At 41.9% G+C, this 24,849-nt stretch overlaps 2 protein-coding genes across 9 annotated transcripts; one reads left to right on the top strand and one right to left on the bottom strand.

The window, feature by feature from the left end:
- Nucleotides 1-3,112: 3,112 nt before the first annotated feature.
- Nucleotides 3,113-14,294, bottom strand: LOC110511763 (importin subunit alpha-6). Of its 2 annotated transcripts, XM_021592539.3 has the most exons (14): nucleotides 14,033-14,294; nucleotides 12,716-12,843; nucleotides 12,389-12,490; nucleotides 11,898-11,997; nucleotides 11,434-11,528; nucleotides 10,943-11,074; nucleotides 10,347-10,435; nucleotides 10,071-10,170; nucleotides 9,689-9,852; nucleotides 9,531-9,609; nucleotides 9,243-9,368; nucleotides 6,711-6,838; nucleotides 6,338-6,516; nucleotides 3,113-5,761 (listed from the first exon to the last, which is right to left on the bottom strand). In XM_021592539.3, exons 1-14 carry the CDS (start codon nucleotides 14,034-14,036, stop codon nucleotides 5,574-5,576), a joined length of 1,614 nt encoding a protein of 537 aa, XP_021448214.1. In that variant the 5' UTR covers nucleotides 14,037-14,294; the 3' UTR covers nucleotides 3,113-5,573. The 2 variants fall into 2 exon arrangements, with proteins under 2 accessions (XP_021448214.1, XP_090083391.1); XM_090227265.1 differs by lacking the exon at nucleotides 14,033-14,294 and having other exon boundaries at nucleotides 12,716-12,880.
- On the top strand, nucleotides 14,180-23,676 carry LOC110511727 (zinc finger containing ubiquitin peptidase 1). 7 transcript variants are annotated; one of them, XR_016493421.1, is made up of 13 exons: nucleotides 14,180-14,363; nucleotides 14,664-15,297; nucleotides 16,690-16,791; nucleotides 16,966-17,022; nucleotides 17,288-17,395; nucleotides 19,189-19,298; nucleotides 19,520-19,688; nucleotides 19,987-20,175; nucleotides 20,395-20,560; nucleotides 21,296-21,459; nucleotides 21,985-22,058; nucleotides 23,201-23,427; nucleotides 23,533-23,676. XR_016493421.1 is itself a non-coding variant. In XM_021592521.3 (12 exons), exons 2-12 carry the CDS (start codon nucleotides 14,694-14,696, stop codon nucleotides 23,578-23,580), a joined length of 1,944 nt encoding a protein of 647 aa, XP_021448196.3. In that variant the 5' UTR covers nucleotides 14,180-14,363; nucleotides 14,664-14,693; the 3' UTR covers nucleotides 23,581-23,676. The 7 variants fall into 7 exon arrangements, 4 of the variants coding, with proteins under 4 accessions (XP_021448196.3, XP_090083350.1, XP_090083363.1 ...); XR_016493422.1 differs by having other exon boundaries at nucleotides 14,216-14,363; nucleotides 16,966-17,144; XR_016493423.1 differs by having other exon boundaries at nucleotides 14,357-14,544; nucleotides 16,966-17,144.
- Nucleotides 23,677-24,849: the final 1,173 nt, after the last annotated feature.

The raw sequence follows: 24,849 nt of genomic DNA, 5'->3' as shown, positions 1-24,849 counted from the left end.
CATGCCCCTTGACTTATTCCACATTTTTATGTGTTACAGCTTGAATTCAAAATGGATAAAAGTATCTAATTTACATAAGTATTCACAACCCTGAGTCAATACATGTTAGAATCACCTGAGTTTTTGGGGGTAAGTCTCTGGCAGCTTTAAACACCTGGATTATACAATATTTGCATTATTCTTTTTAAATTATTCAAGCTCTGTCAAGTTGGTTGTTGATCATTGCTAGTCAGCTATTTTCAAGTCTTACCGTAGATTCCCAAGGCAATTTAAGTTAAAACTGTAACTGGGCCTCTCAGGAACATTCAATGTCGGTAAGCAACTCCAGTGTATATTTGGCCTTCTGTTTTAGGTTATTGTCCTGCTGAAAGGTGAATTTTTCTCCCAGTGTCTGTTGGAAAGCAGACTAAACCAGTTTTGTATCTAGGAATTTGCCTGTGCTTAGCTCTATTCTGTTTATTTTTATCAACAAAAAAAACTCCCTAGTCATTGCCAATGACAAGCATACTCATAACATGATGCAACCACAACCACCTTGAAAATATGAAGAGTGGTATTTAGTGATGTGTTGTGTTGGATGTGCCCCAAACATAACGCTTTGTATGAAGGGCAAAGTTAATTTCTTTGCCATTTTTGTTTTGTTTTACTTTAGTGCCTTATTGCAAACAGGATGCATGTTTTGGAATATGTGTATCCTGTACAAGCTTCCTTCTTTTCACTCGGTCATTTAGGTTAGTATTGTTGAGTAGCTACAAAGTTGTCGATCCTCAGTTTTCTCCTATAACAGCCATTAAACTTTGTAACTATTTTAAAGTCACCATTGGCTTGAGAGGTTCCTTCATCTCTGGCAACTTAGTTAGGAAGGATGTCTATATCTTTGTTGTGACTGGGTGTATTGATACACCACCCAAAGTGTAATTAATAACTTAATAATTTTACCCATCTACCAATAGGTGCTGTTCTTTGCAAGGCATTGGAAAACCTCATTGGTCTTTGAGGTTTCATCTGTGTTTGAAATACACTGCTAAACTGAGGGACCTTACAGATAATTGTACAGTTGAAGTCGGAAGTTTACATACACTTAGGTTGGAGTCATTAAAACTCGTTTTTCAACCACTCCACTAATTTCTTGTTAACAAACTATAGTTTTGGCAAGTCGGTTAGGACATCTACTTTGTGCATGACACAAGTAATTTTTCCAACAATTGTTTACAGACATTATTTCACGTATAATTCACTGAATCGCAATTCCAGTGGGTCAGAAGTTCACATACACTAAGTTGACTTTGCCTTGAAACAGCTTGGAAAATTCCAGAAAATGATGTCATGGCTTTAGAAGCTTCTGATAGACTAATTTACACCATTTGAGTCAATTGGAGGTGTACCTGTGTATGTATTTCAAGGCCTACCTTCAAACTCAGTGCCTCTTTGCTTGACAACATGGGAAAATCAAAAGAAATCAGCCAAGACCTCAGAAAAAAAAATAGTAGACCTCCACAAGTCTGGTTCATCCTTGAGAGTAATCTTCAAATGCCTGAAGGTACCACGTTCATCTGTACAAACATTAGTATGCAAGTATAAACACCATGGGATCACATAGCTGTCATACCGCTCAGGAAGGAGATGCGTTCTGTCTCCTATAGATGAACGTACTTTGGTGCGAAAAGTGAAAATCAATCCCAGAACAACAGCAAAGGACCTTGTGGAGATGCTGGAGGAAACAGGTACAAAAGTATCTATATGCACAGTAAAACGAGTCCTATATCGACATAACCTGAAAGGATGCTCAGCAAGGAAGAAGCCACTGCTCCAAAACTTCCATGAAAAAGCCAGACTACAGTTTGCAACTGCACATGCGGACAAAGATTGTAATTTTTGGAGAAATGTCCTCTGTTTGGTCATAATGACCATCGTTATGTTTGGAGGCTTGCAAGCCAAAGAACACAATCCCAACCGTGAAGCACGGGGGTGGCAGCATCATGTTGTGGGGGTGTTTTGCTGCAGGAGGGACTGGTGCGCTTCACAAAATAGATGGCATCATGAGGGAGTAACATTATGTCATATATTGAAGCAACATCTCATGACATCAGTTAAATCTTGGTCGCAAATGGGTCTTCCAAATGGACAATGACCCCAAGCATACTTCCAAAGTTGTGACAAAATGGCTTAAGGACAACAAAGTCAAGGTATTAGAGTGGCCATCACAAAGGCCTGACCTCAATCCCATAGAAAATGTGTGGGCAGAACTGAAAAAGCGTGTGCGAGCGAGGCCTACAAACCTGACTCAGTTACACCAGCTCTGTCAGGAGGAATGGGCCAAATGTAAACTTCTGTCCCATTGGGAATGTGATGAAAGAAATAAAAGCTGAAATAAATAATTCTCTCTATTATTATTCTGACATTTCACATTCTTAAAATAAAGTGGTGATCTTAACTGACCTAAAACAGGGAATTTTTACTAGGATTAAATGTCAGCAATTGCGAAAAACTGAGTTTAAATGTATTTGGATAAGGTGTATGTAAAACTTCTGACTTCAACTGTATGTGTGGGGTATAGATATACGGTAGTGATTAACAAATCCTGTTAAACACTAATATTTCACACAGAGTGAGCCCATGCTTGTGACTTAGGCAAAGTTTACTCCTGAACTTATTTAGGCTTGCCAGAACTACAGGGGTTGAATAGTCAATGACTCAAGACATTTCAGATTTTCATTCTTAATTTGTAAACATTTCTAAAAACATAATTCCACTTAGACATTATGGGGTATTGTGTGTAGGCCAGTGACTCAAAATCTCAATTGAATCCATTTTTAATTCAGTGTGCAACACTTCAAGGGGTGTAAATACTTTCTGAAGGCACTGTATCTCCAGCAGTCACACATAGGACTAATGCCCCATGTAGCGTATGCACTGTTACCTCAAAGAAGCTCTGATAACAGGGCCAGGACCAGTCTTCTAAAATCAGCTGCAGTCAGAGTCACTAATAGTCCCCCGTAGGAACTGTAACAGGCTAGACAAGGTCTATTGTAAGGTTGTGTGTGTGTGTTTCATTCATAAGCATTGAACAGAAGTTCCGTTAAAACCATAATCGAAGACAAAATCCCCAATATTCCAGCCGAAGAGGCTGTAACAGAATTGTATTTTATTTATTTATTCTTCATTATTTTACAGTCAACATTAACCCTTCAAAAGAGAGCCAGACAACAGCTCCATGAGTAACACAGAGAGGAGCTGTTGAGTCCAGCTTCACACACAGCCCTCTGTGGTCCATTGGGTTAAAGTAAACAGAACCACAACGGCAGCATGATATGGTAACCACATAAACTAGAAGATTCTGGACAGAATACCACAGCAGTCCTTATAGCCTCGGTTTCAAAACCAAAACAATTCCCAAATGAGGGAGAACTAAATCAACCTAAAACAAAAATAATATCATCCAATTGTACAAACATGAGAAATACTAGAAAACTATACAATTTTTAATGTGCATGACAAAATGTAGCACTACAAACTGTTTCCATCTCACGTAAATATAATTTCCAAGTCCTAGGATCAATTAATATGGTACTCAAAATGTATACAGCATGTACAATTTTCAAAAACACAACATGCCAAAAGTAAATAGCCAGGTTTCAGGAGTGATGAGTTTAAAACTAAAAGAAAAGTAGAATGCTGAAATACTGTGCTTGTAGTCACACACACACATAAAGGCTCAGCGGTTCAGTATAGCCAGGTCGGGTTGCCTCCACCAATCAAGAGTTCATATAAAAATGTTATTAAAAAAAAAAAAAAAATTTAAGAAGTTCTAAACAATCCATGTTCTGGAAGCCATTCTAAACAATCCATGTTCTGGAAGCCATTCTAAACAATCCGTGTTCTGGAAGCCATTCTAAACAAACCATGTTCTGGAAGCCATTCTAAACAAACCATGTTCTGGAAGCCATTCTAAACAAAACATGTTCTGGAAGCCATTCTAAACAAAACATTTTCTAGAAGCTATTCTAAAAGGTGAGGGGAACCAGAGGAGACAAACACATGACCAACAGAAGATCAGAATAAAGCAGCAACAGGTAAGTGTGCAAAGACTCAACCATAAGTACAACACTACTGCATCTCAGTCAGAAAACACATTATACTGCAATAAATCCCCCCTTCCAATTAGTAGGAATTTCTTTCCCCTATATAATTTCTTACATGTATATATAATATACAAAGCACTAGAGTTCAACTGAGCATTTTCTATCAACGTCCAATAGTGTTAAGTCCAATGCAAAGTTAACCACCAATTAAACAAAAACACTGCAGCAAAACAAATAAGTCATGACATCATAACTCATGGTGAGATGAAAGAAAAAACAACTACAAAAGAACTCTGAGAGCCTGTGTTTTTATTCACCTGGAGATTGTTACAGACACTGCATCACACGACAGACGCTAGTCACTGAACCTAACCAGTCTGGTCCTGTACTGTGGCTGGCAGGCGGCGCTTCAATAAGGAGCACTCACACAAGCAGAACACTCCTCAACGTTACCCTAACGTTGTGTCAATCCTACCGTAACATTGTTATAGATAAGCATAAGCCTGGCTAAACGCTTTGACTAATGCAGCAAGTTACATGCAGTGCTGCCCTACACAATGCATCTACATTACTGCGCTCAGTTCAATGCAACTGGTGTCCTGATGTTATTCTAACGTTAATATTGCAGCCAGGGCCAAGGAGTGGAGAGAAGATAATGACAGTTTTTGACCATCTTTCTCTCAAATGAGCAGAAAGACATTTCAACGGAATAAATAAGATTAGGAATCTCCAGGTCAACCATAGTCCATTTCAACATTGAAGAGAGACCCCAGAGAAAGATGTGCAGTTGCTTTCCAACTTAAATAATATGTCACTGGGATACACACATTATCATCTTGACACAATGTACATCCTCCCAATGAAAACAGTAGGCTGTCAGTAGCCTACTGTTCTCTCAGCTCTGGTCAAAGGGTACAAGTGAGGAAATGAGCTGATACAGTCACTAAACCTCTTCAGGACACTAGTTTGGACTATCTGGTGAAATCCAGAGAATCTTCAGTCAAATGCTTCATGTGTTCATATCTTTTGTTTTATTTTTGAAGACTGAAGAGGTCATTTCACATTTCAAAAGGAGATATGGAGGACGATTGAGACACCAGTGTCGTAATAATAATAATGTATTATAATAATATCACAGGAAATAATGATAAAATGAAAATGATAAAATAAAAACATTTTAGGGAGTAAGACAAAATATCAGCCAACTCTTTCTTTCATATTCATACAGCTGCAGGAAGTCTCAAACACTAAGAATGAGCTGTCCTAAGTCAGTCTTTCAGTCAGTCTCTCTCTCTCTCTCGTGCTCGCTCTTTCCAGATAGGGTGGCGTGGAGGAAGGTTTGGAGAGAGAGGTGGAGCAGGTGGGTCCAGTGAGAGAGGAGAGATGGGGTAGTGTCATCAGTTCAGGTCTAAAACAGCCCTATGGAGACTGGACTCTCTGGGGTGATAGTAGTAGATACTCAGAGGGGTGAAGGTCAAAGGTCAGGGTTGGTTAGAGCTGGAAGCCCTCCATGGGCCCGTCTTGCTGCTGGAAGATAAACTGGCCCTGGTTCTGGTCCACCTGCGGGGCGATGCTAGCGTCCTCCTCCTCCACACCAAAGTAGTGCTCGATCAGGTCAAAAGCCTTCTGGTAGATCTCCTGATTCTCATGGCTCTGCAGGAACTCTATCTTGTCCAGACCTGCCGTGGACATTTTTACATTTAGCAGATGTTATTATCCAGAGCGACTTACAGTCAGTGCATTCAACGAAGGTAGGTATGACATCCACACAGTCATCACAAATACAACTTTCCTCAATAAAGCAGACATCAGCTAAAATCAGTGCTAGTAAGAAAAGCCAGTGGACACACACGCACACAAATTAATATCAGGCCTTAGTGACTCACATGACAATACTGAGTCATAATCACTAACTAATGGCTGTTTAAATTTGGCAGCATGTGTCCTTGCAACTTATTAGATAACTACAGAGTACACTATTCACTTCACAGCAACATATCTACTGCCATCTAGTGGAACAGTGTGCATTCCACTGGCTAAGTGATTATCCATAGCCTAATTACATTTCTCCTTCTCCCTGAAGAGTGCAATCGTTCCCTCTCCCTCCTTACGTCAGTGCATTCCTTATAAATCCACGAGACATTTGCTATTTCAGGGAGAAGGTGGAGAAACAGAATTGAGCGTACATCTAAGGGTTGATTCCTGTCCCATTCTCTTATGTTGTGTGTGTGTGTGTGTGTGTGTAAAAAACATACCATAGGCTTCCTCTATGAGGGCACAGTAAGGATTGATGCCAGTGCCGTTCTGCTTGGCCTCCTGCTCTCCCAGTCTCAGGATGTTCTCCAGGCCGTTCAGTGACACCTGCACTATCTTACTGTCCATCACTGTCAGCAGGTCACACATGGGCTTGATGGTGTTCAGACTAACCAGGTACCTACAGGGACAGCAAGACAGTGTTAGATTGACATTTATTCACATTTGTTAATTTGGTTTAGCAGAGATACAGGTCTACTACACTGGGACACCACTTTTGCCGAGCATGAAACTACTCCCATTAATTTCATGAATTCTTGGCGTAAGCAGCGAGTTTCCAAAATGATGCTCTGGTTCTATTTAATAATTGAATACCTAATCTGCTCAGGAGTGCCCCCAGAGGTAGCGTTGGTTATAGCCCACGCTGCTTCCTTCCTGGTGCGGAACTCTGCCTTCTGAAGAATCTCTATCAGCACTGGGAAGATGTTGGCATCTATCACCGTCTGACCAAGATAGAGAGATAGAACAGTGAGATGACATTATACACACACACACACAAATAGGTTGTTGTCAATAAAACATCACAATAAGGTGCAGAGTGTTCGATTTGCCTGCTGGGGGTCAAGAAGACCCCCAGCTCCTCTAAAACCATTGACAACTACATGCCGTTTTCATGCTGTTTAAAATATCTTAACCTCATGAAGAGCATAGTCAGAACTACACAGTTCAGATTATTCCACATTTAGCTCTCAGAGTTAAACAAGTAACCATGCTTGTCATGATAAGTAAACATCAATTGGTCATGTAATTTCAGATACTTGAGGGTAACCTCCCGATATCTCTCAATATAGGCCACCATTAAGAGGATGATATTACAACCAAATAGTTAACATTTATTTAACAATCCATTGAAAACAGCATGTAGTTGTCAATGGTTTTAGCAGAGCTCGCAGTCTACTTGCCCCCCAGCAGGTAAATTGAACACTCTGCACCTTGTTGTGACATTTTAGCAATAATGACCTACAGTGTATAAAATATTATGAACACCTGCTCTTTCCATAACAGACTGACCAGGTGAAAGCTATGATCCCTTATTGATGTTACTAGTTAAATCCACTTCAAATCAGTGTAGATGAAGGGGAGGAGACAGGTTAAAGATGGATTTTTAAGCCTTGAGCCCTGGATTGAGCATAGGTGCCATTCAGAGGGTGAATGGGCAAGACAAAATAAGTTCCTTTGAACAGGGTATGGTAGTAGGTGCCAGGCACACCGGTGTGTGTCAACAACTGCAACACTGCTGGGTTTTTCACACTGAACAGTTTCCTGTGTGTATCAAGGATGGTCCAATACCCAAAGGAGATGCAGATAACTTGACACAACTGTGTGAAGCAATGGAGTCAACATGGGCCAACATCCCTGTGGAACGCTTTCAACACCATGTAGCATGCATGCCCTGACGAATTACAGCTGTTCTGAGGGCAAAAAGGGGTGCAACTTAAAATTAGGAAGGCGTTTAATATTTTGTACACTCAGTGATAAAATCCTTCAGACAACTACTTAAAACAACATGCTAGAGGTCGACCGATTATGATTTTTCAACGCCGATACCGATTATTGGAGGACCAAAAAAGCCGTTACATTTTTTTAAATCGTCCGATTAATCGGTATTTGTAATATTGACAATTACAACAATACTGAATGAACACTTACTTTAACTTTAACTTAATATAATACATCAATAAAATCAATTTAGCCTTAAGTAAATAATGAAACATGTTCAATTTGGTTTAAATAATGCAAAAACAAAGTGTTGAAGAAAGTAAAAGTGCAATATGTGCCATGTAAGAAAGCTAACGTTTCAGTTCCTTGCTCAGAACATGAGAACATATGAAAGCTGGTGGTTCCTTTTAACATGAGTCTTCAATATTCCCAGGTAAGAAGTTTTAGGTTGTAGTTATTATAGGAAATATAGGACTATTTCCCTCTATACCGTTTGTATTTCATTAACCTTTGACTATTAGATGTTCTTATAGGCACTTTAGCATTGCCAGTGTAACAATATAGCTTCCGTCCCTCTCCTCGCTCCTCCCTGGGTTCGAACCAGCAACACAATAGCCACCATCGAAGCAGCGTTACCCATGCAGAGCAAGGGGAACAACTACTAGAAGGCTCAGAGCGAGTGACGTTTGAAACGCTATTAGCGCGCGCTAACTAGCTATCCATTTCACTTCGGTTACACCAGCCTCATCTCGGGAGTTGATAGGCTTGAAGTCATAAACAGCGCAATGCTTGACGCACAACGAAGAGCTGCTGGTAAAACGCACGAAAGTGCTGTTTGAATGAATGTTTAGCACCTGCTTCTGCCTACCACCGCTCAGTCAGATACTTAGATACTTGTATGCTCAGTCAGATTATATGCAATGCAGGACACGCTAGATAATATCTAGTAATATCATCAACCATGTGTAGTTAACTAGTGATTATGATTGATTGTTTTTTTATAAGATAAGTTTAATGCTAGCTAGCAATTTACCTTGGCTTACTGCATTCGCGTAACAGGCAGTCTCCTTGTGGAGTGCAACGAGAGGGAGGCAGGTCATTATTGCATTGGACTAGTTAACTGTAAGGTTGCAAGATTGGTTCCCCAAGCTGACAAGGTGAAAATCTGTCGTTAACCCACCGTTCCTACGCCGTCATTGAAAATAAGAATCTGTTCTTAACTGACTTGCCTAGTTAAATAAAAGGTATAAAAATAAAATACTTATCTATTTATTAAATCGGCGTCCAAAAATACAGATTTCCGATTGATATGAAAACTTGAAATCGGCCCTAATTAAATCGGCCATTCCGATTAAATCGGTCGACCTCTACTACGTGCTACCATCAAGCACAGGTACACACACACACCTGGATCTGTGCTCTGTTTCCAGCTGTAATGTTAGACACAGTCCAGCAGGCCTCCTTCTTGATGGACTCCTTGGGACTACTGAGCAGGTGTAATAGGCATGGCAATGCCGAGCAGTTCAGAATCACCTGGAACAATCCACACACACAGTGAAGATTACACACCAGTCCCCACACACACACACACACACACACACAGCTAGGACCATGTGAAGGATCAAAACTCCACACACATCAGGGTGAAGAGAGACAAAGCCATTGGGAGGTAGCAAGAAAATAAACTAGTTCTACCTGAGTCTGAATGTCATCGCCTGTCACTATGTTTCCCACAGCACGCAGCGCGGGAGAGACCACCTTATAGTCACTGTGCCTGGGAAAGACCAAAAACACCACAGTCAGTGTGCATCAACATCTACATTTCTTGTGTGTGTGTGTCTAGTAGTACTTACATGAGTAGCTCCACCAGTCTGCGGCAGACCCCAGAGTCGATGACGGTCTGTATCTTGTCATTGGGTCCGTCAGACAGGTAAGAGAGGGCCCAGCAGGCATCAGCTAACACATCTGGGTCACTACTGAACAGCAGCCTGGACAGCACACTCAGACAGGGAGACACCTGGGGGAGGAGGAGAGAGAGAAAGCAAAGAAAAGAGCAAGGGGGAGGAAGACAGACAGAGGGATAATGGTGAAAGGAGAACATTAAGTTTTGCTAAGAGAATGGCTTTGAGAGAAATTAGTCAAAATCCCAGAGTGGTTTGTGCATTTGACAGGAGAGATCTGTTGGACTGTTAGAACTTTCCTCTGATTGGGCAATGTGGGAATAGACCCCTTTACCTTGGTGAAGTCAGGGGGGGGGTTCTTCCCTCTACACAGGTTAGACAGAGCCCATACAGCATTCCTAGTTGTGGTGAGACGGTTGGATTTAGCCAGCAGCCTGAGGGGGGAAAGAACAGTTCTCAGTACACCTTGCTTCTCTGACCGCAATTAAACTGTTAAACCTGACTAATCTGATTATACAATGTATTAGGTAATGGTATGAAACTCTACTTCTCCTTGTTAAAACGACATGGGCCTACAGACTGATAAAACCAAGCTCGCACACACACATACTGTTGTAGGGAGGGCAGGATGCCACAGTTGAGAACGTAGTCTCTGCACTCTGCGTTGTCCCCGGCGATGTTCCCCAGGGCCCACACGGCCTGAAATACACCAATCACTCGTCACCTCTAAACCAGCAGCCATGCATATTGCCATTCCGTAACATTGCAGCTATATTGCATGCAGCTAGGAGCCATATTATACAGTGCTGCAGCTAGGCTATATTTCCACACAAACATCAGCACCATATAGAGCTGGGCTTGGAGGGCCATACCATATACTGCTACATAACCGCACAACTAAGACCATATCGGGCTGGGATTGCTTAGTATTTGGCTATGCTAAAACCCATGAAAGGGGAGTGAATAAGAGATAACTTCAGGGAGAAGGGTAGAGAATCAGAATGCAGTCATAGCATTTATATTTAGGGAATGTAAAAATAGCTGGTTTACTATTCAGATAGGATCTTCTTGGCAGGACAAATCCCATGACATCTTATTCCCACTCCTGCTAGACATCGATGTGACCCATGTGTTAGTGTCCAATCATGCTACAACTCTTCCCCAGGGCTTCAGCCCCCCCCCCCCCCCCCCAGGCTGTTCAGTCACCTGCTCCTGGACATCCTCGTAGTCCGAGTTGAGCAGCTCGATGAAGATGGGCACGGCTCCCATCTCAATAACCACCTTGGTGTGCAGGAAGGTCCCAGAGGCAATGTTGGTCAGGGCCCAGGCTGCCTCAAACTGTGTCACACACACACATTTCACACCACGGTCACATGGGGAGCATAGTACAAGCCCTCATAGACAGATACACAGGCTGAAGAGTTACGATTGACTGAGTGTCATAAAGGGGCAGAGGAAAGTTCACTAGCTACGTCTTTTGACAGGGAGCAATACAATGCAGATGTCATGCAGACTGACTAATGCCAACAGGATGTGATATAATATTACAGAATCTGACTTAATTTCATATATTCCAACAGCTTTCTGTTAGTGTCATTTTGTGTAGTGAATACATTTGTTGATTTCTAACACACCAAACCAAGAATTCCCAGCACATCCAACTAACGGACAGACAGAGACCCAGCCACCTGACCAACCTGAAGAGTGCAGTTCTCACTCCTCTTGAGAAACTCCACAAACTTATTGACGACCCCTGGGGTGAGAATGACCTCATCGATGGGAGGGTTGGGCTCTGATAAGGAGAGAGAAGAGAGCATGACAATGACATCACACTCCTAGCTTAAAAACATCATGGTTCATGGCTGAAAACGTGTGATGCTAAAACAATCCAATACGGTGTTGAGGGAATAGCATCAGGTCCAACAAAGGCATTACTTGCAGACATTTGGCACGAACAATCCATCTTTGTTGTTGAGAAAACATACTATACAAGACCAAACTATGTCCCGTCCCAAACGGAACCCTATTCCCTATATAGTGGGTCCTGGTCAAAAGTAGTGCACTAAATAGGGAATTGGGTCCCAATGGAGACATCTCCTAAATAATACAGGTGGCATGAGCCCTGCATTGGGGTGTTATGAATTGCATGATTCACACAGACCTTTGGAGAGTAACTTCCTGAATTTCTGTGTGGCGATCAGCTGCTGGTCTGGATCCTCAGAGAAGATCATCTGGATCATGTCTGGAGTTATGACACCTTCCTACACACACAAGTCAACATACATAAAGACGTGAATGACTTACAAAACCATGTACTCTGACACTATACACACAATGCAGAGGAAGCGATGTAGTGCTACACGTGACCGGTTTATCACATAAAGTGCACTTAGGTCTAATGACAGTCTAATGACCCTCATCTAGTTTTAAATCACAGATTGATTTGAAAACCAAAAACTCTTGTCTTTTTTGGATACTGGAGAGTAAAGACTTAACTAACCATTGGTTTCAGAATCTTCTGTTTCCCCAAAAATGATTTGTACTTATTTTATGGAGTAATGGCATTGTCTTTCAACAGGTAACTAGTCCTTCGGTGCAGAGTGTAGACCATGAGAGCAAGACAATGGGACAATTGGAGTAATGGTCACTTACACCTGAGACTGGTGCAGTGGAGCTGATGTCGGGGTCCTGGACAGGGCATTCCAACATGGACTCGTCGCCCGAGGGCACACACACATTCCTCCTCTTGAACAGCTGGGGGAAGAGGGAGAGGTAAGTGGTAGTAGGACACTGACTCACTACAACCCAAACAAACCAAAGACAACTATAACAGGTCAATAAAAAAATGACTCATATCTGGAGAAGATTTACCATTCAAAAGGCATTTACATGGTCAAATTGGATGAGAATAGGGTTGTCTCCACAGAATGGAGAGTAGCTGATTCAGTGGTCCAGGCGTAAGAACTAGAAGCACCCTACCTGCTCTTCTCTCTTCTGTTTGCGGAGTTGGATCCCCTCCTCCTCTCTCCTCCGGCGCATCTCCTGTGGGTTCAGTGCTTTGTTCTTGTAACTCTTCATTCGGTCATTCCCTGGGCTTGCCATCTCGTCTGGGGAAATAAGGATAAACATAACGTTATACTGAATGATCAAATATACAAACTTGTGAATTCACCACAGCCAAAACCAGCCAAACTTAACTGACTAGCTAGCTAATGTTGTTGTTAACATAGGCGCTAATGGAAAATCAAATAAATTAAAAATCACTCTCGATGTGAATTTGGATTTGTTGGCCAAAAGGGGATTTGAACACAAACCCTGCCATGTGCGAAAAAAGTTTGACAGCTGATGAAGAAGAATGGTGATCAAAGTAACAATACCAAATGTTTCTCGCTCGCTGTCATCAGCTGTTAGTAATCTTTGTGTTAGCTAGTGAGTCAAAGAATGCCATTCCTGGCTCGCTAGATAAAGATGACAAGCACAACAGCTAGCTATGAGCTAGATAGCTAGATAATGAATGTTAGCTAACATTAACCACGGTCTTGCTGACAGCGTCACATTGACATTGCTTGTTGTATTTTCTGGGGGAATCAGTGGTCTTCCAGGCTGGATATCTCCAATCGCAAGAAACCGGGTTCCTCTCTAGCTAGTAGTACAGTACGGCCTAGTACAGTGGTTCCAAACCAGCGGTACTACCTAGTAGGACCCCTGGCCTAGGGAGGGGTACCTGGCCTATCCACAGGCGGTACTTGAGAAGGCTCACGAGACCTTAGGCTTACTGGTAAAATGCACATGAGGGGGTACTTCAGGGGTACTCCGGGCAGAGCAAAATTCAGTTGGTGGTACAATAACCCAAAAAGGTTGGGAGCCACTGGCCTAGCACACAGCAACTAGTAGTAGAAAGCTGGCTACCTAGCTAATACATTATTCGTGTTAATTAAATTACATGGTGTTCAAAAACCTTCTACCGTATTCGTATGGTTAGTAAAAAAAAATACTTAAATCAACTGTAAAACCAATTATAATAGGCAATGGTAGCTAAAACTGCCATTAGACCCAAATCACAGCTTTTTAAGATTGAGCTTGCTAATAACACAGCTAGCGTTAGCAAGCTAGATAGCTCCCTACATCGCTAGCTAGCTAGATAGCTCCCTACATCGCTAGCTAGCTAACTAGCTCCTTCACACCCCTCTCCGGTCTCTCTTGTTTAGCAACCATCGTCATGCCAAGTTGCCAGATAATTCGTGATAAATAAAGAAAACAACAATAAAAAGGTTGTGACGATTGTATTGATCTTACCCATTTAAGATGAATAATGTCAAGAAACGCCTAGGTGTAGCTAGGTATTATTATTTCCTTCACGCAAACTCCCGAGTCCAGCTGAGAGCAATATGGCGTCTTGTATCGCTTAAAATTTCCCAGTAACCCTCCTTGGATCAACAACCAGTGACGTCAAATCCATCGGCTCAAACTGAAGGAGGAGAAGCCAACTGGGCCAGTAAAGTCAAGTTGTTTGCTAGCATTGCTAAGATGGCATATGAATGAAAAGTGAAACAGAAACACATTTATTTTGAAAGTAGTCACATAAGTCAAGCATTAGTAGGGCACATCGTCCATATTTTTGAAATCGGTGAGTAACATGATGGTTAGCTAGCTAGCAATCTCCGTGTTTTGAAGTTACGTTAGCCTGACATAGCCTGACATGTTGACTAGACAAATTCAGAATTAACTATGATAGCGGAGTTAGAATTTGGCTAGCTATCTTGGCTGACAAAGATGGGAATTGCGTTGTTGCGTCGTGGCTGACAAAGGTGGGAATTGCGTTGTTTCGTTATTGGGTACATTTGGTCTACATTGGATTGACATCCTTCCTGTTTATTCCTATTTATTTACTGACAATTAATGTTATCATAATGTATCTTCATTTCAGTGTCCAGCTGAGCACCAGAAACAATTGGCCATGCTGACGTGTGAGTTCTGTGGCGAGGAATTGATGTTGGAGGAGGACATGAAGACCCATCTCCTCCTGAGCCACCTGGAGAATGACATGGGCTGCACCCTCTGTTCCTGGTCCGGAGTCACCTACGACGAACTCAGCTTCCACATCAATACCACACACAAAGAGAAACAGGACCATGACGGAGGAGGAGCAGAGGGTAGAGGTGGTCACAGTCTTGTCAGGCCCAGCTCAAGTCCTACTCCCACTACCACCATAGTGGACAATCACTGCAAACAAGACATTGGTTTGTCTAGGTCTGAGGGTTCTGAAGGAGGAGTAGACAATGGGAATAGGTTTGACACCATTGGAGGAGGGGTCTCACCCAGGACATCCAATAGCACACTGGAGTCTAAGGAGCAAATTACTGAAGCTGGGGGGGAGTTCGGTGGAGGGCGAGCAGTGGCCATTGTTGTATCCACCTCTTCAGTGTCTACAGGCTTTCTGAGATCAGCTCAGGACTCCAGTAGGCCTACTAGCAGACACTGTAATGCTGAGGAGTCTGTGGGAGTGGGATCCGCAGAGCACACCAAAGTCAAACAGAAGCGTTTCTCCTCCCCACTTAAAGGTTTATTTTAGTGTGTCTGAAATGTGTTTGTTTATTCAACCTGTTGTTACATCTTTACTGTTTTTTTGTACTGACTGACGTTAGTTGGTTTTGTCCCACTGACTGGTGTTAGTTGGTTTTGTCCCACTGACTGGCGTTAGTTGGTTTTGTCCCACTGACTGACGTTAGTTGGGTTTGTCGTACGGACTGTTGTTAGCTGGTTGTTTGTACGGACTGATATAATTTGTCATACTGACTAATTAGTTAGTTTGTCGTACTGTGTGATATTACTTGTTTTTTTGTATTTTGACTGATATGATTTGGTTTATCATACGGACTAATAGTTGGATTGATTGCCTATTGATGAACTGTCAATGCATCCCATTAAAAGTCCATGCGGTCTGGCACTCGTGGGCTCTTCCTCACTTTAGTCATCGATTGCATCACTATTTTGTAAACCTCATCAGTTAGTTTTTTGTACCTATTAATATTAGGCCTAGTTGGTTTGTTGTACTGAAGCGGAAGAGAGAGGCCCAACTCATCAGAATCTGTCTCCCTCCATCAGGTGTTGTTTTTTGTTGTTTCGCCCAGAAAGCAAGAGGGTGTTGAATTTAGCCAACAACAAAATGAATGGCTTATTTGCTACATGAGGTTTATTTATAATAGAAGTTTGGTAATGCTTAAGTTATGAGTGTACTGATATAAGTAGGACTGTTTTTGTCACTTCACAAAAAACACTATCTCGGAGATGGCTATTCATGGGATGAGGGTAGCAGCATCTCTCTCCATTGAATACAGGCGTTTAACGTCACAACCCTCATCAAATATTCAAAAAAGGATTACAGTAATCCACCAATCCAAAGCAAAGATAGGCAGGAGCTAGTCAGTCTGCCTTGCCGCTTTGTGGACAACAACTCCCATCGTTAGGGCGGGAAGACATGTATCTTGTCAGTATATCCATAATCTTTGGTTATACTGACTGATATCTGTTGGTTTGAGTAGAGTAGTACTTTATTGATCCCAACTTGGGAAATCGTTTTCACTCAGCATCACTAATAAATTACAAAGACAATGATAAAAATGCATAATAAGACACCTAAGAAGGCACCTGCATGTTAGTAGCCATAAAAGATGGAGACAAGTTTAAGATAAATACTGTTGTCTATCCTACTGCTGGGAAACAAGCAATAACAACATTCCTATTAAGAAGGCACCATAAATTAGTCATTTGTTAAAAAGCCTCATGGCTGTGGGTAAAAATGGCCTTCTGAACTGCACTGTGGAGCTTCTGGGCAGGATGAACCTGCTACCAAAGCTGCTCCTGTGGCATCAAAGTGCTGTGTGGAGTGGGTTGAATTAGTCTTGTCATCATCCTGTGTCTCATTGTTATGTACTGTGTGTCTGTTGTCGTAGAGAAGCGGTTTTCCTGTCCTATGTGTGCTCTGGTCTGCACCGACGCCTTCATCCTACAGGAACATGTTGAATTGCACTTGCTAGAAGAGAGCCCAGCTGAAGGTACAGGATCTACAGTTCAGAACATATAGACCACACAGTTCAGCACAGAACACACTGTGACTGTACAAACTCATGACATTCTTGAGTCTACACAGTTCAGCACAGACAGAACATGAGGCCCAATCCATTGTGTTAAGTCTCTGACACATACATAATCTGTATGTGTCTTTTCAGAGGCTGTCCTGGGGGCCACATCATCAACCGAGGCAGCATCATCCAGCAACAGCTCAAGTTCGTCTCATTCCTTTCATCATAGGAACAAATATAGTTCAACCAAACAAAGGAAGAAGCCCTGCCTATGGCAGATCCACAGAGGTTGAGGCTCTCTCTCTGCCCATGTCTTACCGATGAAGGTCTAATATTCCCCCAAAAAGCTAAATGAAATTGCAAGAGAGGTTTTATCTCAACAAGAATAACTTGGATGAATAATGATTTAGATAAAAATGCCCCGTCGATATCCCTTTTAACCACTGTGTGTCCCTGACCTCGTCCTCAGGTGGGAAGAGTTATGAGTGTCCCCTGTGTTCTGTGGTGTGTGGAGACTGCTACTCCCTACAGGAACATGTGGAGCTGCATCTTGACTATGGCACAGCCACTAGTGCAGGTAAGGCTTGATTTAAACAATCAAATGTGATGGGAACACAGGTTTCATTGGGATTTTATGTTTACACTTGTGGGAGTTGTCCTAAAGGGATAGGGCTAAATTCAAAGTGTATCTTAAGGAATAAATATGAAAAGCAGATGAAAAACCATGGTAGCAATTGAAGGGGAAGAGTTTAGTCTAATAATTTCCCCATAATTGCCAAAGATGAGGACACAACAGTTCACCTGACCCAAGACTGAATCCAAACATTACACTGTTGTTTGTATGTGCATTTTACATTTACTGTACCTTTTTCTGCATTTGTTGATAACAAAATCTGAAAATACTCTGGATACATTCAGTAACATGATAAGAATATTCCTGGAAAATATGGGCATAGGTGCAACATAAGACAAAATAAATAGTTTGAGTGAGAGGACTAACTGGTGTCTCCTAGTGGCCATACACCTCTCCAATGTGTGCTAAGTTCCTAAGTAATTTCAAGGAACTTTTGACTCAAAGAAAAGTCTTGAACTATAAGGTGCTTTTGTTGAGCTCTCCTAGCTGTGCCGTTGAGGAAGTAGAGCAAGCACACTTGTAGTTGGTTTGTTTGGAACACAGTCCTGCGTCCTCGCCATCACACAATTACTGTTGTTGTTTACACAATCCCAAAATTGTCCATTATAAATCGCAATCTGGATCAGATGGGCATCATTTCAAAGCCTGTTATATTGCCAACATGACTAGCGAAGTTATAAAATACAATATTACAGTGATAGGCTTTCACAATGCAATTCAGAGAACCAGATCATAATTTTGGTGAGCATAGAAATGAGTCATGAGTGCATTCAGGTGCGTGTGCCTCTGCAAATCTTCTTCACAATTAACAAACATGGGCTCATTCTGTTCAGAACAACACAGGATATTATTATGTACAAGTCATCTTGTACATCAAAAATAGTGATCATTTAAAAATTAAAAATAGTGATCATAAATGGTGACACTGTATATGACACAAGTTTTCTGATATGGAAGTGCATATTTACTCACAGGTGTTTGGCTTGTTTGTATGACATCAAAGCGAGATTTATTATAATTCTCAACGTCTGATCTTTCAAAATACATGGAGTCCTTTTTAATTTACAGCATTTCCCTCACTTGGACAACAAAACATGTTGCAAAAGTTGCCCAATTAGCGGGAGATATGGGCACAACTTCTTGTAGGGCAAGATGCTCAAGTTCAGAACTGCTGTCAGGCAAAACCCATACAGTGCTGTGAAGCGCAGAGCCAGAGCTCTGACGTCATGTATAGCATGTACTGTACAGCCAGTACGTTCCAATTTACGCATTTATTAATGCCCAAATCTGCTATTTTCTTCCTGAATATGGGTACGAGTATAAAGGGTTAATGAGAAATCTATTTAGTTCCCACTTATGCTTCCAACAAGTTTATTTCCTGCTTAGATGTAGCCATGTTATAACAACGTTATGACTGTTATTTTACCATAAACAGGGTCTCGGTAGAGATAGAGAATGGTGTAATACCCCATATTGGATTTGCACAAGCACTCTATTGCCAGCCAACTCCTGAAGTTGCAATATAATGTGTAATTTGTCCTTTGTGATCGGTTTTGAACTATGAATTTCCCTCTGAGGACTATAAAGTTTGAACTGAACGGAACTTCTACAACCTGCCAGCTCATACCGCTGAGCTCACACATGCAGCTGTCCTCACAACAGTTTTGTGTGTACAGGGTTGATTCCCATGGTGAATTCAAGAGAGGGAATTGTGACTGACGCTGTGTGTGTTGCAGTGAGCCCTGGCTCAGACCTGAGGCTGGCCAGGCGGCTGCAGGAGGAGGAGAAGCAGAGGAGGAAGGAGCAAGAGGCCAAGCGGGAGGCAGAGGAGTTCAAGAAGCTGCAGGTTCTTATAAAGCACAACCATAATAACACTGGAGTAGTGGATTTGACCTTGCTGCATGATGCACCATATGACGCGTCTATGCTTTGTCACATGGCTTATGTAGGAGTGTGTGGTTTATTTGTGTTTCTGCACGTCAGCAAGCATGATTTAAGTATACATGTGTCTGCTTATGTGTGGTGGTGACCTCACCCTGACTCCTTGCTGTGTGTGTGTGTGTTTAGAGGCAGTTTGGTGTGGACGGGAGGGGGGGCTACCGCAAACAGATGGAGAGGACCATGGAGAAAGCCGTGTCTCGAGGTGTGATGGTGCCTGCTCACTTCCACAACAAGAGAGATGAGATGATGGAGGCTCTGGCCTCAGGGGTCGACGATGGCAGGACCAGAACGCAGGGTGTGTGTGAGATTAAATTTCTTATCCGGATCTTGACTAACATAGCTCCCTCATTATTTACTATGTTCTCAAACTGAGTTGTTTAGATCACATCATGTTATGTTTATACAGCTGTCTATCTACCACCTACATCTCTCAATGTTTTGCATCCATTTTATTTAGCCTACAAGGTATGTATGTCATTAATAACTGTCTTCCTTCAATTGATTAAAAACTAAATGGCAGCTCCACCTTAGTGCTCTCTTTCTCTCTGTCTTTGTCATTCTCTTTGTTTATTGTATTCCTCTCATTCTGTCAGGTGTGCTGGGTGCTCTGTATGTTTACTACCAGAGGGAGGCCAGAGACTGTGTCCACGTGTGGCTGAGTGCTGACACAGACCACTACTGCTCATCAGAGGGGGATAAGGGCTGGGGATGTGGCTACAGAAACTTCCAGATGCTCCTGTCTTCTCTGCAAAGAATGGAGCCCTACACTACCTGTCTCTCAGGTACACACAGACAGAAACACGTATATCAAAACATCACATTCTACAATTGGTTTACCATTCTCTCAAATCCAGTAGCTGTCTGGATTGCTTAATGAAACGGTTCAATGCAGCCCTCTCAAAAAGCTGTTTCGCCATGTAATCTCCTAAACTAACTTTCTCTCTTAAATCTTCTATCATGGCATCTTTTCCTTGCCCCCCTCTCTCTCCCTCCTCTCCCAGAGGGGTCAGTACCCAGCATCCCACAGGTGCAGGTGTTGATAGAGGGGGCGTGGCGGGAGGGGTTAGACCCACAGGGCGCCACCCACTTTAACCAGCGACTACAGGGCACACGGGCCTGGATAGGAGCTACAGAGATCTACGCTCTCTGCACCTCCCTCAGAGTCAGGTTAGAGCCCAGAGAGTCACACACAGAATGTTAACATACTACACGCATTAGAACATAACACATTTGTGTAGCCAGCTATATTTGAATTAGATACACCTGAATGGACTCTCACACTGAGTATACAAAATTAAAAGAACACCTACTCTTTCCTTGACATGGACTGACACAGGTGAATCCAGGTGAAAGCTATGATCCCTTATTGATGTCACTTGTTAAATCCACTTCAATCAGTGTAGATGAAAGGGAGGAGACAGGTTAAATAAGGATTTTTAAGCCTTGAGACAATTGACATGGATTGTGTATGTGTGCCATTCAGAGTGTGAATCTGCAAGACAAAAGATTTAAGTGACCTTGAACGGGGTATGGTGGTAGGTGCCAGGCGCACCTGGTGTGTGTCAAGAACTGCAACGCTGCTGGGGTTTTCTTGCACAACAGTTTCCTGTGTGTATCAAGAATGGTCCACTACCCAGACATTCAGCCGACTTGACACAACTGTGGGAAGCATTGGAGTTAACATGGGCCAACATCCCTGTGGGGCGCTTTTGAAACCTTGTAGAGTCCATGCCCTGACGAATTGAAGCTGTTCTAAGTGCAAAAACGAAGGGGGGGCTCAATATTAGGTTTTCCTTATGGGTTTGGTATACTCAGTGTACACACACAGAGTCACTATAGAATGTACATGGTTGAAAATGGAGTCTGTTCTCAGTCAGTTACCTCTAACCTGTGTCCCCACAGTGCCCGTGTTCTAGACTTCCACCAGCCCACGGGCCCAGGGGACACCCACCCCCGCCTCTTTGACTGGGTGAAGCAGTACTTCTCTCAGACTGCCACCAGAGGCGCCAGACTACCGCCCCGGGTGGTGCAGACCACACAGCCGCCCCTCTACCTCCAGCACCAAGGTAGTCTTAACATGGGTTTAGTGGATTGGATGGATTAGCTGATGATGGGTTACTGATATCCAATGTAGAATTTGTTTATGGCGTGTGTCTATTTTATGTTTTCTTGTGTGTCGTTTAGTGCTGAGCGATTAGTGCTTTTTGAGGTCGGTTGTGTTTTGGTTCGATCGTTCAAAAATAATAACGGTTTCGATATTATTATTTTTTACATTAAATGCACTATACATTTTGTGGGTTGAATGCTGTATCAACACATAATAAAACAAAAGTCCCATGATGGTAGTGACTGCCCATTACTGCTTATCACTTATTCACATTTACTTTAATCAAATATTTGAGTTGTTGTGTATATTACATTTGTTTTATTCAATGACATTATTATTTCATTCCAAGTCATCTCATCTCTATAGAGCTGCTGCCTATGCTGTCTGACAAAAACACTATTTTACTAGTTCTTCAAAGTAAATAAAGCATCCTTTTATGACTGCTGAATACCAACTACCAATTACTTAGAACATGTATTTTCAGGTAGAGATACCTCTCGAAGCAACTGCTTTCTATCTCGCTCGATCACGCGTGCTCCACACAGACCGGACAAGTAGGTGGGTGCGCAATGGATTATAGTCATTGTAGTTAATTACCACGTTTTCTGCACTAAACTATGTCGAAAAATGGCCTGTTGGAAACTTCAACTCACTACTACATCGCACAGTTTGGGCTTGATCTGATTTATCTCTACAGAAACTGCACATCGAGCTCACAGAACAAAAACTAATTAAATGGAATTAAAATAATTGAATCTGTCGGTCAATTAGTGATTAAATCAATCAATTATTGATTAAAAACTGAAAAATAACTTAAATGTTGTTAATCGCTCAGTACTAGTGTGTTTGAGGGAGATTTGTTTGTTTCGTATGTGTGTACACCTGACGTCTACGTTATCTCTAAAGCCTTGTTCACATTGGCAGTTTGAAGTGACTCAAATCCTATTTAGTTGCATATCCGATTCAAATCTGTTCTGTTTCTTGCAGTCTGAACTGCCAAAAAGCACATGGAATCTGATATTTCAAGCCACATTTCAAACCACCTTCGTAGGTGTTTTTAAAGTCCGATACAAATCTGATTCCCGGCCATGTGAACGGTCAAATCAGATTTATTTGCCCTCAGGTGGTTTTTAGACTTATTTGGCATATCTTGTTGCTTGCTAGCTACTCCGTTGACAGTTTGACAAGAACATCTGGTCGTAACTTGCTTGTTAATTGTTTAAAAACAAATGAGTGACTGTTCTAGAAAGCTAAACTACTACCTAGCTAGCTAGTTGACTGCTGTGGCTAGCCAAAATATTCCATTTGAAAGTTGGATCATCTTATCCTTTTGAGGCTTTAAGTGTTCTTACATTATGATTTTGAACATGCAAAGCAACTGGGGAGACATCCATGGCAGGCGTTGTTATCACCATAGCTTGCTATATAACTTCTGAGTGATAGGAAGCATGAGCACTACCACCAATCAGCCTACACCACTGTGCACACACCCATAGTTACTATGATAACTAGCGTAGCCATGTCAGCAAATGAATAATGTCTGAACACACACACATCTGATTTGCTCACTTGTAACATACTGTTTTGAAAGTCAGTAGTCCAAAATGGATTTGAAAAACATAACTGATTTGGGCATTAAGACCTGCGGTGTGACCAAGGCTTTAGTGTGTTTCCTCCATGTCTTCTATCGACATCCTCAGGCCATAGCCGCTCAATAGTAGGAGTGGAACAGAAGAAGAATGGCAGCCTGTGCCTGTTGCTCCTGGACCCTGGCTGTACACCAGGAGATGTGAGGAAACTGCTGAGCCAAGATGGCTCCACTGTTAGCACAGCTGTCTGCCGCATGAGGAAGTTTCCTGGCAACCTGAAACATAGGCAGTACCAGGTGGTGGCTGTAGAGGGCGTGCTCTCCCCCGTGGAGAAACAGGTGAGTGAGTGTCTCTTAACTGCATACAGTTGTAAAGTGTTTTGCTACGATGTGCACTGAACAGCGAATCAGCCATTCGATATTGATTTGTTTTTTGTTTGTCAGACCCGCATTCTCAACTCAAGAACACTGCATGCCGAGAGGATCCCTTGATGCTGGAATGCAGTTTTGTAAATGTATAACTGCCAAAAACAGTTCATGTTTAATTTTCTTGGACATTTTATTAAGGTAATAAATTATGTATTTTAATATTTGCCTTTTTCTCTGTTCTGTTCAAATCCTCAACATATTTCTGTGTGTAGAATTGGGACCTTGTAGAAGTCGTAAGGACACACTCTGAGAATGGAACATGAATTCATATATTTATTGAACTACCAGAAATGACTAACCAAACATTATAGATTACTGGTAAATGACAAGGATTAACTGTAAAAAAAAATATTTAAAAAATGTTTTTTATATATATATATATATATATATATATATATATATACACACACACACACACACACACTACCATTCAAAAGTTTGGGGTCACTTAGAAATGTCCTTGTTTTTGAAAGAAAAGCAAATGTTTTGTTCATTAAATTAACATGAAATTGATCCGAAATACAGTGTAGACATGGTTAATGTTGTAAATTACTATTGTAGCTGGAGTTGGCTGATTTTTAATTGAATATCTACATAGGCGTATAGAGGCCCATTATCAGCAACCATCACTCCTTGTGTTCCACTGGCACATTGTCTTATCTAATCCAAGTTTATCATTTTAAAAGGCTAATTTATCATTAAACTATTGCAATTATGTTAGCACAGCTGAAAACTGTTGTGCTGATTTAAAGAAGCTATAAAAGTGGCCTTTAGACTAGTTCAGTATCTGGAATATCAGCATTTGTGGGTTCGATTACAGGCTCAAAAAGGCCAGAAACAAAGAACTTTCTTCTGAAACTTGTCAGTCTATTCTTGTTCTGAGAAATGAAGGCTATTCCATGCGAGGAATTGCCAAGAAACTGAAGATCTCGTACAACGCTGTGTACTACTCCTTTCACAGAACAGCGCAAACTGTCTCTAACCAGAATAGAAAGAGTGGGAGGCCCCGGTGCACAACTGAGCAAGAGGACAAGTAGAGTCTAGTTTGAAAAACAGCTGCCTCACAAGTCCTCAACTGGCAGCTTCATTAAATAGTACCCGCATAACACCAGTCTCAACGTCAACAGTGAAAAGGTGACTCCGGGATGCTGGCCTTCTAGGCAGAGTTGCAAAGAAAAAGCCATATCTCAGACTGGCCAATAAAAATAAAAGATTAAGATGGGCAAAAGAACACAGACACTGGACAGAGGAAAAAAGTGTTATGGACAGACGACTCTAAGATTGAGGTGTTCAGATCACAAAGAAGGACATTCGTGAGACGCAGAAAAAATG

This window comes from Oncorhynchus mykiss, chromosome 3, assembly GCF_057628025.1.
Source record: "Oncorhynchus mykiss isolate SJ-2025 chromosome 3, ASM5762802v1, whole genome shotgun sequence".
Classification (NCBI taxonomy): Eukaryota; Metazoa; Chordata; class Actinopteri; order Salmoniformes; family Salmonidae; genus Oncorhynchus; species Oncorhynchus mykiss.
The sequence above is the reverse complement of the archived record's forward strand: the minus strand, read 5'-3'. Positions and strand labels throughout refer to the sequence as shown.

Excerpts from the sequence above, each read along its gene's own strand:
- LOC110511727 (XM_021592521.3), top strand. The coding sequence starts at position 14,694 with ATGCTGACGTGTGAGTTCTGTGGCGAGGAATTGATGTTGGAGGAGGAC. Across the intron at positions 17,023-17,287 it reads ATCATCCAGCAACAGCTCAA|GTGGGAAGAGTTATGAGTGT; the intron begins GTTCGTCTCATT and ends CCTCGTCCTCAG. Across the intron at positions 19,299-19,519 it reads AGGAGTTCAAGAAGCTGCAG|AGGCAGTTTGGTGTGGACGG; the intron begins GTTCTTATAAAG and ends GTGTGTGTTTAG.
- LOC110511763 (XM_090227265.1), bottom strand. The coding sequence starts at position 12,865 with ATGTTTATCCTTATTTCCCCAGACGAGATGGCAAGCCCAGGGAATGAC. Across the intron at positions 9,853-10,070 it reads CCCCCCCTGACTTCACCAAG|GTGTCTCCCTGTCTGAGTGT; the intron begins GTAAAGGGGTCT and ends CTCCTCCCCCAG. Across the intron at positions 6,517-6,710 it reads GGCACTCCTGAGCAGATTAG|GTACCTGGTTAGTCTGAACA; the intron begins GTATTCAATTAT and ends CTGTCCCTGTAG.